Source organism: Condylura cristata, unplaced genomic scaffold (assembly GCF_000260355.1).
Source record: "Condylura cristata isolate star-nosed mole 26May11 unplaced genomic scaffold, ConCri1.0 scaffold00004, whole genome shotgun sequence".
In the NCBI taxonomy this organism is placed as follows: Eukaryota; Metazoa; Chordata; class Mammalia; order Eulipotyphla; family Talpidae; genus Condylura; species Condylura cristata.
Genome location: NW_004567105.1, coordinates 46,698,645 through 46,713,638, shown reverse-complemented (window position 1 = coordinate 46,713,638; position 14,994 = coordinate 46,698,645). Strand labels below are relative to the sequence as shown.

The 14,994-nt window shown below is 41.0% G+C and overlaps 1 protein-coding gene across 1 annotated transcript; it reads right to left on the bottom strand.

Moving 5' to 3' along the window:
* Positions 1 to 256: 256 nt before the first annotated feature.
* On the bottom strand, positions 257 to 14,531 carry FAM19A4 (family with sequence similarity 19 (chemokine (C-C motif)-like), member A4). The gene is made up of 3 exons (XM_012735161.1): positions 14,354 to 14,531; positions 9,533 to 9,688; positions 257 to 455 (listed from the first exon to the last, which is right to left on the bottom strand). The coding sequence occupies exons 1-3, from the start codon at positions 14,529 to 14,531 to the stop codon at positions 298 to 300; spliced, it is 492 nt and encodes a 163-aa protein (XP_012590615.1). The 3' UTR covers positions 257 to 297.
* Positions 14,532 to 14,994: the final 463 nt, after the last annotated feature.

Sequence of the window (14,994 nt, the reverse complement as noted above, 5' to 3'; positions counted from 1 at the left end):
GTGAGACTTGTAGTGGTCTTCAACCATTAAATGTCCTCCCAGCAGGATGGATTTCCATCTTCACAAATCATTTGTATATGGATTCTTGCCAGGATGTTTTGACATGTTAATCTATCATCTCTAAAGCCTTGTCTTCATGCAAGATAGGAAATGATTGATAGGCCCCACCCGAAATAATGAGCTTACACAGCAAATCATTGCTCAACAAAGACCAAGATCTTAGGATGGCACTGGCCAAGCGAGATTATCAGTATCAAGTAATGTTCTCTTGCTGGCAGGATAAAATCAATAAGGTGCTCAAATTGTGAGAGTAATTTTGTCTATACTTGCCTTTGTAGTTTTGACTTTATTGCCACTGCTACAGGACCAACCTGAGTAATCTGGCAACACTTTACAATCCTCTCCTTCCAAACAAGGTTTCATGTGACACCACCATTTCTGAATCACGATGGAAGCTGAAAAACAAAGGTCAAATGATACTCATGAGACCATTTCTTCCTCTAGATGTGTGTGACATAAAGCTCAACACTAACTAGTATACTGACATCTCAGATAGTTAAGAATTATTTTACCATGTGTGAATTTAAAGAATATGCCTGTATTAATTTTTTTTAAGGACCTTGAAGTAGATGCTTAACTCCTCTCATTCTGTTTCTTCATCTGTAAAATAAAAGCTTACGCCAGGTTGTCAAAAGGACAAAATGAATCCTTGTGGATGCCCGGGCTGATTTGAGTCACTGTTGTCTAAAATCAATTTTTTGACATTACAATGATTCTAATGCAATCTGCATTCAATAGAAACGCTACTTTGAATTTGGACCTTTGCTGAGCTAGTGATATACAACACAAAGCCTCTCTTGTGATACTGCGTAGTAACAGCTCCCATCCAGGCTATCCTGAGTGTCAACAACCATTCTATTTTTCATTTCAGAACAGTATTCAATAAATTATATGAAGTATTCAATGCTTCCTAAGAAATAGGCTTTTTAATTAAATAATTTGTCCAAAGGTATGTATTCTGAGCACATTTAAGCTAAGTTAAGCATACTAAGTAAGCTTTCAAACTATGCTTCATATTATGATGGATTCAGAACGTAACCCATGATAATTGGATCTGTTTTGCGATCATCATCTTTAGTTGGTAGAGTTAACAATGGCGGTAAACATTTCTATTGCATCAGCAGCTCATAAGCAACCCCTTGGAAGTCAATTGCCGGATGCTGGATGAATAGCGGAGGACTCTGCCCCCTCCCAGAAACCTGACGACTTCAGTCACCTTTGCATTCCTGTCCTCTTTACCTAACCATCCCTGAAGCAATTCACCAACAAATTGCTTTGCATTTTAAGCCCACTAGGCAGAAACTGGCAGCCCAGTTCCCTGGACTTGGAGGCGGAGGAAGAGGACTGGAGGAAACGTCACCAACTCTCATGGTGAGTCCCACAGATTCTTCAAGTTAAAGTCAATCAATGGGCTGGTATAGGTCCGAGCTCATGGTTGGAGGGTGTAGTTTAGCTCTTTTTTCTTGGACTAGCAATAGTTTGACAGAATCAGCTGTTACCATTTGCAATTTTTTGAGTACTAAGCATCTTGCTAATAGCCGTCTTCCTTCCATTTCCTAAATGCAATCTTAAGACCTCGAGGTTAAACATTATCTGCCTGCATTTTATAGACAAGAGAAAACCAGGGATTAATTACCTTACACAAAGGCAGTTTGAAAACAGTCAAGGGAAGCATGTGGACAGAGGCAGTCCACCCTCTAACACCCACCTCCTTCCCTAAACCATCCATCTCTTGTAGCGACCACTCCTGACTGAGATGGAAACAGCGACAGAAGGTGGTAACACAGCTAGCAGTACACCGCAAACTCTCCTCCTGTCAGGCAAATGCAACCTGGCATGAGGAGGACACAGGATGGTTTCAGCATTAGCTCAGCAGCCCCGACATTGCGCCTTCTCTACATGGAGCTACTGTGTCATTATTTTCATCAAAACCAGTAGCATCTGAGTTAGATTTGTGATCTAGGGCAACCATTTGCTATTTAAATTAGAAGGTGTCAACACTGAGCCTGTCCCTGGACGGGAGTGGATGGCACAGTAAGGCCAACTCTGAGCTTATATTTTTTAATCCCAAATACCACAATCTCATCTTCAAATTCTATGGAGTTTTGTCAATTTTAAACTCTTATCTACATTTACTCTCTTGATTGTCCCAACAACCTTTAAAAGCAGGGAGGCAGATATTCCAGAAATAAAAACTAGAATTTTTAAGCGAAGCAGTATTAAAATCTAAGTTTGTCTTGGTCCAGCAGGCTCTGAAACAAGCCACAATTTACAGTGATAGTTTATTGAGTGCTATGTAAAATTTGGTCATATCCATCCGTAATGCTGGGCAGTCCTTTCTGAATACCATGAGTTGGTCCCAAGTGGTTACATAGGTAAGAGATTCCAGGCCCTTCTTAAAAAATATCTGCAGGATTGGAAAAGTTATGTAAGTTATATATACACAGAGTTAAAACTGAATCTAAAATGCTTTCTTTCAATCTTTACAACTGCACCATAGACGAACTATGTTCCACTGGCAGTGGGAGCTGATGGAGTAAGCAGTATCAGCGCTACATGAAAAATTCAAAAGACACCTTGGGAGATGGTGAGTAGTGGTCTGTACACACGGTCTGAGCCACACGAAGGGTTTTCCTGCGTCACCAGGTGTGCACAGGGCTAGCAAGAAAGCACTGGAAATAAGTTAAGAAAGTGACTGGTAAGCAATTTGGGGTGTGGGCTCTCCAGGACAAGTCAGGATTAGACTTGATTCTCTCTGGAGCAGGGAGCCATGGAGGGTTTCTGAGCAAGAGAGGATATAATAACTCAGGGAAAGTCTTGTACCTAAAAGAAATGACCTCTCGTGAGATGAAAGGATGGGGGATAGACATGAGCCTAAAATATGACCAAGAAAGGTGAGAAATCTAGCAATGAATTTCCCTGCAAAGGAAATGAATTAGACTATCCCAACTTCATAGAGAAATTCCAGTACTTCCTAACTGGGTTCATAGGAACCCAGGGTAATTCAAATGCTAAAACCCAGAAAAGCAGCTTAAAACGAAATGATGGAATCATGCATTCATTGTACACAAAATTGATAATAAAGTCCTTAAAGTAAGCATTGTGTAAATAAGAAAGGAAGACTATACAGTTAACCTCTTATGCAATTATTTCTTTTCATTGGAAGACACACACTGCTTTTATAAAGACAGCTTCACAGTAGGCTTCTGAGACTAGAGCATTGCTGTGTTGGAATTCAAATTTTTTGCAAGAAGTCATTTTCCTCTTATAGAAGACATCACTTAAGGTGTCCCTGTAATAGATACCAGAGGAGCTAAAATAGAGGTTCCAAAGTCTTTTAAGGTTGGCTCAGTAAGGTAAGGTTTTGACCTGAAAGTCAGTAAATAAGATCACCAAGCAGCCAGAAAGTCTAAGCTCTGATTCCACTAAAATAACCCCTGACAACATCTGCTTACTTAACTGAGCCTTGTTGCCACAGGAAAATGAGTTTGTACGAGGCATTTTTCCCCCCTGTTACTAAAACACATTTTAAGTGATAAAGTGTAGTGGCACTGCTGTTTTTAAAACAAAATTCTTTTAAAAGCCCCATACCTTCCTGGCTTATGAAAACACAAAATCTGCCAACCTGCAATGGATTTCCAGTTTCATGTAGAAAGGAAGGAAAAAGAAAGCGAAGGCTTGGTTTGGTGATAGCAGCTGGTACTTTCTATGGTTTCTAGGTGAAAAGTTAACATGAATAATTAGCTATTTTGCTTTTGATGCTTTTTCCTTACTCTGTTAAGTAGATTTTTTTTTTCCCTACCAGGTCAAAAGTAAGTATCACTTCATTCAGTGAAACACATTATGTATTTGTGTAGCTACTTAAATAAACCCGGCCTTTGCATAAGACTAGCTACAGGATCACATTTCAACACTAGATCTGTTTTTAATGATTTATGCATGTTAGAACTGGGTTGTAGGCTAGAGGTGCTGGGATTCACCAGTGACAGAGTATGAAGCAGCAGGTGGGAGAGGTCTGCTGCGCCCTGTGAGGGTCACCTCCCTGGTTTAGCTGTATTTTTGGAAAAGGTGTTTGTACGCGGTAACTATGGATAGGAAAGTAAAAGCACATCTTCCTAAACCATGTCACCTAGAAAATGGCCATAGAATATGGATTTTACCTTTAATCGGTTATACTATTACCATTGTTATTTCAATATATTTGCCCTGGTTTTTGTTTTTAAAAACTAAGCCAAGAGGGGTCTCCCTGGTGGTGCAAGGGGTGGAGCACAGCACTGAGACACTGTCTGCAGCCACTGCAGTGTGAGTTTGATCCCTAACCAGGGAGCTGACCCACAACAGACCTCTCCCGTCTCCCTGCTGCTTGATCCCCACTGGTGATTCCTCACCCCCCACACACACCTCTGGACTATACCCCAGTTCTGTAAGCAAAAATAAAAATTTAAGCCATTCATTAAGATTAAGTTTTACATAGGTAAGTAGAAAGCCTTGCTAATTTGTATTTTTTTTTTTTTTTTTTTTGCTGTTTCAAGAACAGAAGCCATGCTAGCCTGATACAGCAAAAAGAACTAAGAGCCCTACAAAGCAATCTTACCTGTTCACACATTCCACAAATAGCAATGTATCAGTATTTCCACAGAATTCTGAGAGGATGGTGGATGAAGAGGTGTAGACTTTTGTTTTGGTGGTCTAGCTTTTTTCTCCTAGCTAAAGGTCACCTCATGCAGGAATATCCAATAGTGTGGAGACCTCCAGGCAGGGTTTCTGGACCTTAGTACTGTTGACATTTTGGGCACTGCACGGTATTTAGCAACACTCCTGACTTTTACCTGCTATAGGACCAAGCTCTGCCAGCAGAAAAACCAAGTGTCTCCAGCCAGTCAAATGCCCCCCAAAGGGCAAAATCACTACATAACCATACATCGATGGGGAAGTTCTCAATCCCACATGAGTCTGTGCCAGCTCAAAACTTCAGCCTGCAGAAACAATCCTACTTGCTGACAAACACAGGGGGCAGTTTCAAAAGCATGGAACTTGCATCTCTCCCACATACACACACACCTCCAAGGCTCACCCTGAAACCTGTGCTGATATTCTCCTGGAAAATAAGCATGAAATCCTAAATTGGATCGGCTCTAAGGTCTCTGTGCTTACCTCTTCAACTTTACCATCCAGGGTTTCCGAGGCAGTGGAACCCTGGCAGCTTTTCCCACTCGTGGTCAGACTTTATGCTGCTGCACCTGCTCTCTCCTGCTAGTAATGGGGTCACACTCCGCCGTGTCTTTGACTCGTTCTCTCAGATGTCATCTAGAGTCTGTCTTTGCTAGGTAAGTGTGGGCTCCCTAAGAACAGGGCTTGATTCTAGTGACCATCCTTACCCATTACCACAGACATGCCAGCCTCCAAGGGGGTAAATTACAACTTGATGAATGAACCAACCTCTGCAAGGAAAAACTCATCTTTCTCCCAGAGTGCACCATATTATCATTCACCCAGCAGCCACTGAGGAAAACTCAGGAAGCTGCATTTTGTTTTATTTAGGTGGCAAGAGAACACACCGACCCTTATGGGAAGACATCTAAAGGAGCCTGTACCCTGTCACACCATCCATAAAGCCAGCAATACTGACTACAAAAGATAAACGGTACTACTTGTCCTTAGGTAAGCAAATCCTGACATTCCAGAAAAGAGGAAGCAATGTGGGCACATGCAGATGGAAAGAAAAGGACTGTATGGGTCTCTCTCCCACACCTTATTTGTCTTTTTTAAAGTCTTTAGAAAGCATTTAACTTTAAAGTAGTTTCATTGTACTACACACTTATCTGATTTTATCATAAAACTACTGAGCATTATGTTTATAGAGCTACATCTTGATAAATGTGTAACAGATAGTTCCCACCACGAAATAGCCCAATATGCCAGTAGGCAATTCAAAAGGAAGAATGCTTACCAGCTAAAGTTGTCTGTCTGCGAACTCCAGTAACCATGGCCTCAGGAAAGTAATTCCCTGTGTGTATTAAATCAAATCCTAAATGTGTATTTAAAGACAGATTTAAGAATTCAGGGGGATTTCATAAATTAATTATAACAAAACCTGACGGGGTTGAGAAACAGCTAAATTCTCCCTCTGTTTAACCAATGCATAAAGATATTCCAATTTCTATTCTATATTCCAACATTAATTAGTGCTTTACTCCAACATTGTCTTACCTTTGTTTTAATTTAAATGTAAATTCAAGTGAATTTTATATTTTAGATCCTCTCTGTGCTTGTTGACAAATAAGACGAACTTAGTAGCAGAGACTAGTTCTTCCTGCTTGCCAATTAATTGCATGAAACTGCATAATTATTATGGGATAAAGATTAAGTAGGTATTGCTAAAAGCCCTAGTGGAAACATACTCAGATCAGGAATAGTAGATGATCAGGATTTGAAAGCAGACATATATCTTAACTGGAGACTAAAAGACAGCGTCTGTACCTCAGTGATCTTTATACAACATACATAAACTAAACCGATTGTTTCTCAAACAAGGTTAGGTGCAGGGGATTCAAATATGAGGACATAATCTAGTTCCTTCCTTCTGGCTTTTGGTATTCTCCGGCCACAAATGTAGCATTAAAGTTACAAATTTACATGAGGCTTTTATCCTGCATGTCAAATACAGATGTTTCTGGCAACAAGCTACCATCTAAATTCACACAATAACCAAACACTCACTAGCCTACATTTGATTAGTGGTACACATCATCCTGGGCATTTATAGCTCTAACAATATAGAGCAAGAACATCTGTGTTATGTAGAAAGTTCTATGTAAAACTTTGCTGAACTGATGAAAAGCTGGTCTCCATCCCTTACTGATTCTGAAGGGAAAGCATCAGTTAATGAGTCTGTTTGGCAATAGACACAACTGGAGTATGCTTTAGTAAAGACGTGGCTAAATGACCTAACTCTACAATGGGATTATATAGTGATCAAATCAAAACAAGTTCAAAATATGTGCTATTTATCCAATATTTTCACAGCCTGACATTGATAGGCTGGATTAAGAAATAGCTGATGTTGGTGTCACTAGTACATGGATTATGAAGTAATTAAAAGTCACATAAAGACAAGGTGAAAAACAAACCCTTGCTAGCTGACTATAGAACTGAGAAACCTTTAAGGGGAAGGATGGTGGTGGTGGGAACCCCTGCTGGGGCACCCCATTGTTAGCACTGTTAAAAATAAATTGAAAAATGTCTATCCAATGTGATACCTTTTGTGTAAAACACACACTGTACTGAATTCTGTATTTTTTACAGACCTAGCTTAAATACACAGACAAAAATATACTGAACAAACAGATAAGTGTACTTATGCCTGAGGTGATAGCCAAAGGGGATTTTGCACATGTATAAAATTTTAAAACAAGGTACTTTAGTGTAAGAAATTACTATTTCTGATGCTACCAGTAATTGCTGTGTTGAAGGAAAAGGGAAAAAAAAGGAGGGGGGCCCAAACAGAGCCACTTATGTTAAAATACATGTCACTGAACCAAGACCTACCTTAATTAGGCTCAGCTAGGATCACCTGATCAACAGTAGTGGGGTAATCTGCCTAAGACACCCCTGTCATGCTAAAGGAAAATAACCTGTAATAACTAACCCCCTGTTTTTGCCTAAATCTCTTGCCCCAGCTCCCTTCGACCTTTGAAAACCTTCTCTCTGGTAGACTGCAATTGCCTGACTTAATCAAATTTTTCTTTCAAATGAACTTAATTTTTTACCATGCCTAGTTTTATCTCTTAATAGCCATACCTCCCAGGTACTGACAGAAGAGGCCCAGTTTGTTATCAAGCAACTTACAAACTAAGTGGGAGTTGTCATTCAAATTTTACCATGAACTGGGAAACACAAGAACATTAGGAGATTGGAAAGGTGGAAAGGTGAGCGCAAATTAAGAAGAAAAAAGGTATGTTGCAGGGAGGAGGGCAGTGTTCAGGCAGCATGTACAGATAAACAAAGGGAAGTGAAGGGCTCCCATGGGGCTAGGACTGCCCCCCAAAAATAAGTGGGAGTCGGCTTATGCAGGGTTTCATAAGCCAAGGTGAAGAATATGGATGTCATTTTTTAAGACAATAGGAAAAAATTGAAGTGTGGTTTTATGTATGGGCGTGACAATAGTTCTGTTTTTGTACAAAGATTATTCTGAATACCAGGTAGACAAATGGAAGGAATATTAAACTTGGTCAGATGTAATGTTGGGTCCCTAGACTGTGGGGGAACAGCAAGGTTGAGAAAAGGGCACCGACTGAGAGGCAGGATGGGAATGATTGGGATTCAACTGATGGAGAAAATATACTACCCTGTCCCACTTGAGGGAGTAGAAACTTAGCCCATTTCCTTCAATGTCTTTTTTTAACATTAAAGATTTTCTTCTTTTATAGGTCCACTGGCTTTTATCTATAATCCCAAATCTAAAAATGGGATTCTTGTAAAATGGCAGCAAAACCTGACTTGAATTAACATGAGATTCTTCATTTTGCCATATCTCACACTGCATGAATACTTATATATCTCACTGTAGAAGCAGTGTTATCTGTGATTATAGCGTACAAATGAAGGTATTTGTGAGTAAATAATTGAAGGGAAATTTTCTTTCAGGCTTTAAATAAAAAGCCTGAGAAAGAGGTGGTGAGATGATGCTGATAAACCCCACTGAAACACAAGCCTATTGGGGGGGGGAGCAGAGTGTATGTTTTAACTGCTGACCTTTAGACATGCATCAGATCAGGCTGGAAATGTTCATTTTCAGGGAGGTTTCTCACCACAGTAGAGAAACTGCTACAAGGCTTAACCTCATGTATCTGTTCCCCTGGGGACTGAAACTTGTTTCTAACAAGATATTTGCTGGAAGGAGTCAGGACATCAAAAGGAATCAATCCAAACCCTCACCTACAGCCATCCACAGTCACTCATTTTTGAAAAGTTTTAACTATTGGCACACTATTCCACTAGCTGTAGAGAAAACAAATGCATGATACATGAACCCCCAAGAACATGCTTCTTAAGTGCTGGTTGAAATAAAATGCTAAATATAAAGAGAACATTAGTCTGTAACATTAAACATGAGGCAAGAAAATTAAGCTGTTATTTTTCTTTTAATACAGAGTTTGACAACGGGCAAAAGATCCTACCCAAGGGAATAACTGATGTGATGGAAGAAAGTGGCAAGACCATTGGACGTGGAGGAATTAAAATACCTCTGATTGTCTGGGACTAGAATTCCCCGTTACAGACTCTTTAGCGACGTCATTAACAACTTACCTTTCTTTATCAAGAAATCTGTGGAGTTAGAGAATGTTCATTTGGGAATGGATCATGACCTTGACTCAGTGACCTTTGAGTTGCGGAGACAATAAAGTCAGGGAGACTGTAACTGAAGGTATTTTTTTTGAGATACTGAAGAAACTAACCAAATAGGTCCTACCTTCAACACAAGAAGGCTGAGCCCGCGTTGTGCCAGCCACCTGTCCGGGGAAGCAGGAGCACTTGACTGTCTGTGACCGCTCTTCAATACGGTTCTTGTTACAGCACCTGTGGACAGCAACCACCTCACAGGTGCCTTGCTTGATTTGGTGGTGACCTGGCAGGTAGAGAAAGAAAAGCAGACCCACTACTGTTAGGACAAAATAAAACCAAGCAGAACATGAGCAAGTCTTTTTTTCTTTTTTTTTTTAATGTAATTTCAAATTTATATAAAGCAGGAAATAAGAATGCCTACAACGTCTATGAAACTGTGGCAAGCAGGAATTGGATACCAGGACCTTGGTGCAAACCTGTGATTTTACAAACATAATTAAGATTATTAATAGGTTGATTTTAAGTATGAGAGAGTATCCCTTTGTTACGCAGGTAGGGGCTGATGCAATCACTTAAGCCCGAGCAGAGAGCTGAAGAAGGAAGACTTAAACCCTAAGCCATACTGTAAGCACCATGACTGGCTTCAAGATGGAGGGACCGGAAGTAAAGAGACCTCAAGCCTCTAAACAACAGAGGTGGGTGGTAACCTACATCTGAGGTGGTGGAAACCTGGTCCCCTAAATTACAGTGCTATAAAACAATATTGTTGCTTCAATAAGCAAAATATGTAATACTTTTAAATAAAAATTTCTGTGTTAAGGACATACTGCAAATCCTCCAGACCCAGCCTGTCTAGTATATGGTAATGGGAGTCAGCAGAGTTGAAGTTTATGGGGAATGGAGAATGAATAGAAATGGCCAAAAGCCAGTAATTTGGATGATGGGTGTTTTCCATATCTTCATTGGCTACCTGGCTATTTACATTTCTTCAAACACTGAACTGTACACCTAAGAGCTGTGCATTTTACTCAATAAATTTTACTGTTGAAAGATGAGGCCCTCCCTGGTGGCGCAGCGGGTTAAAGCACAGCACTAAAAAGCTAAAGCCACTTCCGCATGAGTTCGATTCCCGCCTGCCCCGGAGGTGACCATATGGCGCGGCAGACCTCTCCTGACCCGCCCGCTGCTCCCCTCAGCAGTGTACTTCGTCGATCTGCCTGTTCTGCTCCCCACTCTATCTCTGGTGAAGCCTCTCACCCTCCACATCTCTGGCCTGTACCCCAGTTCTGTACAAATAAATAAATCTTTAAAAAAAAAAAAAAGATGAATATTACAATTATACAAGGCTATTTTTTCATTTGTCCAAGGTTCAGTTGCATATTTTTCTAGTGCACGATGACTTCTTAATGGCTCTAGTTATATTTACAACACTGGAAAGTTAAAGGGGAAATATAAGCCTGCAACCCCAAGAAACTCCATTCTGCCAATATAACATGAATACCTTGGAAGGTGATCCTGCTGCAAACAGTTAAGTCAGGCCTGCCCACACCTTGCTTTATACCCATGCTGAGACACGAAGAAAAGAAATGGCCACACTGAGCCCCAGACTTCTGTGATAATCTGTCAAATAGCCAATAGCACAGTAACATCCAACTTCTCACCCACACTCACTAATTGGTAACCTAACTTTAAACCCCACCTGCTATATCATCTCTACTTTCATGTAGCTCTCTGAGCTATTTGAGAATTAAGTTGCAGACATGATACTCTTTACCCCTAAATACTTTAATGTGCATTCAAAAACAAAGACATTCTCTTACACCATTATAAATATCAGAAACGGTGACATGGGTACAATGGTATTATGTCAGTAACATCCTGTACAGCATGTCCCCCCGTTTACAGTTCAACAAAGTCACCAGCAGTACATTCCATTGTCATGCCTCTTTAGCCTCCCTTAAACAGTGGCTACTCCTTAGTCACTATCTTTCTTGACCTTGACAAATTTTAAGAGTGCATACCAGTTATTTTGTATAATCAGTTTGCGTTTTTGTCTGATCTTTGCTCTTTGCTAGAATCAGATTAAATGCATTTTTAGAAGAATATCCCAGAAGAAACACCTTTCAGTGCTTCAGGTAGGAGGCACGGAACACCCACTTGCCCATATTGGTCCTCTTATAAACCTTTAATCACATCTTTAAAGTAGTATCTTCCAGTCCACCATTTGTAATAGTACTGTTTTTCCCCTTGTAATTAGCCTTACTATGTCCTCCCTTAAAATTCTTACTATGTAAATATCCTAGTCTTCATCAAACATCTACCTGTTACTGTTAGCATCCATTAATGATTTCTCCAAATCAATTATAAATGTGACAGCTGAGAAACTGATTCTATATTAATATTGAAATTGTCTCAAATGTAGGCAGCAGACCCTTCAGATTTCAGCTGTATCACTGACATATCCCCATTCTTCTTTGAGACTTTACTAGGGTTTAGGCTCAGAAGATGTGCCAAGCGTACCTTGTTTTTTCCCTGCTATCATCATTCTGCCCCACAGAGTCCTGATTATTTTTAGAGGGCGTCAGATTTAGAAAACTAGACCTTGGCAGACAGATATACTCATTGTCAGCAGAAGTGACTAGAGCATTTTCAGTGGAAAGACCCTAGAAAGAGAGGGAGGGTTGCTCTGTGGATGCACTCAGCATGAATTCACACTGGTATCTCCAATTCTAGCCCAGCTCAACAGGTTGGGCAACTTTCCACAATTCTACATTTGTTATCTCCCATCCCTAACAATGAGAAACCTGATTTCCATAGTCCTAAAACAAAACAATTTAATTTACACTGGAATCTGGTTTATCACTTAGGTGGCTTTTGTTACAACAATAGAAATTGATCAGAGCTAACTTCATGCAAACAGAATTTACTGGAAGATAATGAGGAGAATGCAGAAACAATGGAGAATTTAGCCAACAGTAAATGGGATGCCTTTCAAGACTGGTCCTCAGTGCATCATTCTATGATTCTGTCCTGCTCAAGGTCATTTCAGCTGCGCCAGTCAACCTCTAAGATGGTCACCAGTCATCCCTGCCTCCTTGTACCCACACTTCTGCCCAGTCCTTCTCACAGAGTACCGGGATTTGTCTTTACAACCAACTGCATGCAGCAGAAGGGATGGTAATGCACTTCGAGGATCAGTGGCCGCTCTCTGTTCCTTCACTCACTCTGGGTGAACCATGGCATGAGCAGCCCTCCAGCCAAGTCTATGTAACAAAGAACTGAAGTCTCCTGTCAGAAGCCACATACATGAGTTTGTAAGCAGACTCCCTTCCATGTCAGGCCAGCACTGCCCCTCGTGACAGCAGCATGCAGCAGCAGAAGGCTTGGAGCATCACTTCCACCATTGGGATTTAAAAACCAGCTTCCACATCACTCACTCGAGGGGAAGCCACATTCCTGCAGCTTCATAGAGAAGCCCTAGTGTCCAGAGACAGACGTCACCTGCCACTGGTTACAAGAGTGTGTTCAGAAGTGACTACTTCAACCCTAGCCCCATCTTCACAGATTGCAACGCCAGCCAACAGCTTCATTTCTTTCCCACATGAGACCTTGAGGAAGGACCAGCAGGTCAATCACTGTGGAGTTCCTGCTGTCAGAGGTGTGGGGGCAGTAATATCTAATGACTGCTTTCAGTTTCTAAGATTTGGGATCATTTGTTACCCAGCAATCGATAATCAACACATCACTGCTGGCTAAACTAGGATGGGAAGGCTTCCTCTACACTGATAAAAACAATGTAAACAAGATTGAGAAGGCGATACTTGGGAATTATTAATGAAAGACAACCTTTTTTGAGCATCCTCCTGACTTTCAGATTATCCATTTACATATAAATTGTTCTGTGAAATACAAGCAATCTCATCTACTCACTAAAACAGTCTTCCCCAAAGATTTACATGGGTTAATTCTTTGCTTGGATTGTGTGGTTTGGTACATGTACTTCAAAAACAAGACTAGTTTAGAATTATTTCATCCTTTGGACTTTTTAACCCACAACAGACCTTCCACAAAATAACAGTATTATGGATTTTTGCTCTCGTCGCCATCTTAAATGTTGGTGAAAGCCAATTTAATCACAAGAACAAGTACTAAGGCAAAGTTCATTTGTATAACACTTGAAGGCAGAGCCAGTAGCCAGAAAAATCAAACTATGAACACCAAAGTTTGTATCTACTATACAAGGAAGCATAAATGAGTGATTAAAATTAAACCTAATTAAATATTCACTACAGAATGTTGATATTCCATAGGTAGTTATATAACTGGTTCCCCACAGTATGGGTACCTTAAGGCAAGTGGCATTCTTGGGGGGCTGGGGGGAAATGTTGGAGGGCTGAGCTTGCCCTGACCTGGTTAGGCCTTTCTTCCCTTTATGTATAGTTCTAGGATTCAAAATGGACCAATCATGTGTGAGCTAAATGGACCAATCAGGTTAAAGCTCACTTTGTTATGTGGATTGAAAACTAGAAAATGAGCTGATTAGTGCTAAACAGTCCAATCAGACTTGTAGGTTGGGGAACCCTGAAAGGGATATAAAGCCAGAGCCAGCTTAATTCATTCTGCTCTGAGCCACCAAAGACAGGAAGAGGATCATCAGACCACAATCAAAAAAGGATTCCATTCCCAGCCTCTGGAGAGAGAGAGACGCATCACACCGTCAACCTCTGTGGGATTCACCAGAACTTTTCAGGCTTTGTAGATCCTTGTAGTCTCTCTGGACCTTTACAGACACGATAGATTTCAAGACCTCTACAGCTCATACACCTTTACAGAGCCATAGCTGTTGCAACTTCTTCCATCCCTGCCTCTGGCATCACCTGCAGGGAACACTGTCAACTTGGCACAGCATCTCAAAGAGCTGACCACTGCGTCTGGTTCTTCAGCCCACCTCCCGGTGCTCCTGACTCTGTCCTGCCTGGTCCAGCATTCAGCCCAGCCTTCAGACTGCTGCTGCGGGCTACTGCAGCATCATCCAGCGTTCCACAAGCAGCCTTTATTTGAAACTTCTGGATACCATCTGGGGTGAGACAGCTAAGCAATCTGGCCTTAGAATCCCTTTCCCCCATATCCTGTTTGTTAAATAAAGCCTGTCATTGGTGGAGCCTGAGTAATCATGCAACTGTATGCATGAGTGAGAACCCAGTGATAGTGACCTGTCCCCGACCCTGGTCACTGGCCCTTAGCACTCTGCGAGCCCTATCTGAGCACTCCTTTAAGAGTGTTGAGCTCTTTTTTATTGTTTCAATTGCAAGCAATTTTAAAAAATAACAGTGTCAATATCATGTTGGTAAAATGGCGTGGCGATTTAGTATGGCGTAAGCAGACAAGTGAGGACGGTGACAAGCGAGGACGGTGACAAGCGAGGACGGTGGAGAGTTGGTAGAGAGATCCTTTGTTTCCAATTTCAGATAAGCACCTACAGGTCAGATATTCCCTGACACCTAATAACTTGCCCTGTGAGAATCCAGGGTGAATTCACCCCCCAGTTCTCTCTCATGACAGTGCTCCTTGTGGGCTACGTTCTGGTTA

What these genes read in the sequence shown, in the direction of transcription:
- FAM19A4 (XM_012735161.1), bottom strand. Translation starts at nt 14,531, where the DNA reads ATGGGGGAAAGGGATTCTAAGGCCAGATTGCTTAGCTGTCTCACCCCA. An exon ending in AGAGTCAGGAGCACCGGGAG is followed by an intron (nt 9,689 to 14,353) that starts GTGGGCTGAAGA and finishes TCTACCTGCCAG; the next exon opens with GTCACCACCAAATCAAGCAA. An exon ending in TCAGCCTTCTTGTGTTGAAG is followed by an intron (nt 456 to 9,532) that starts GTAGGACCTATT and finishes TTTGTTTTTCAG; the next exon opens with CTTCCATCGTGATTCAGAAA.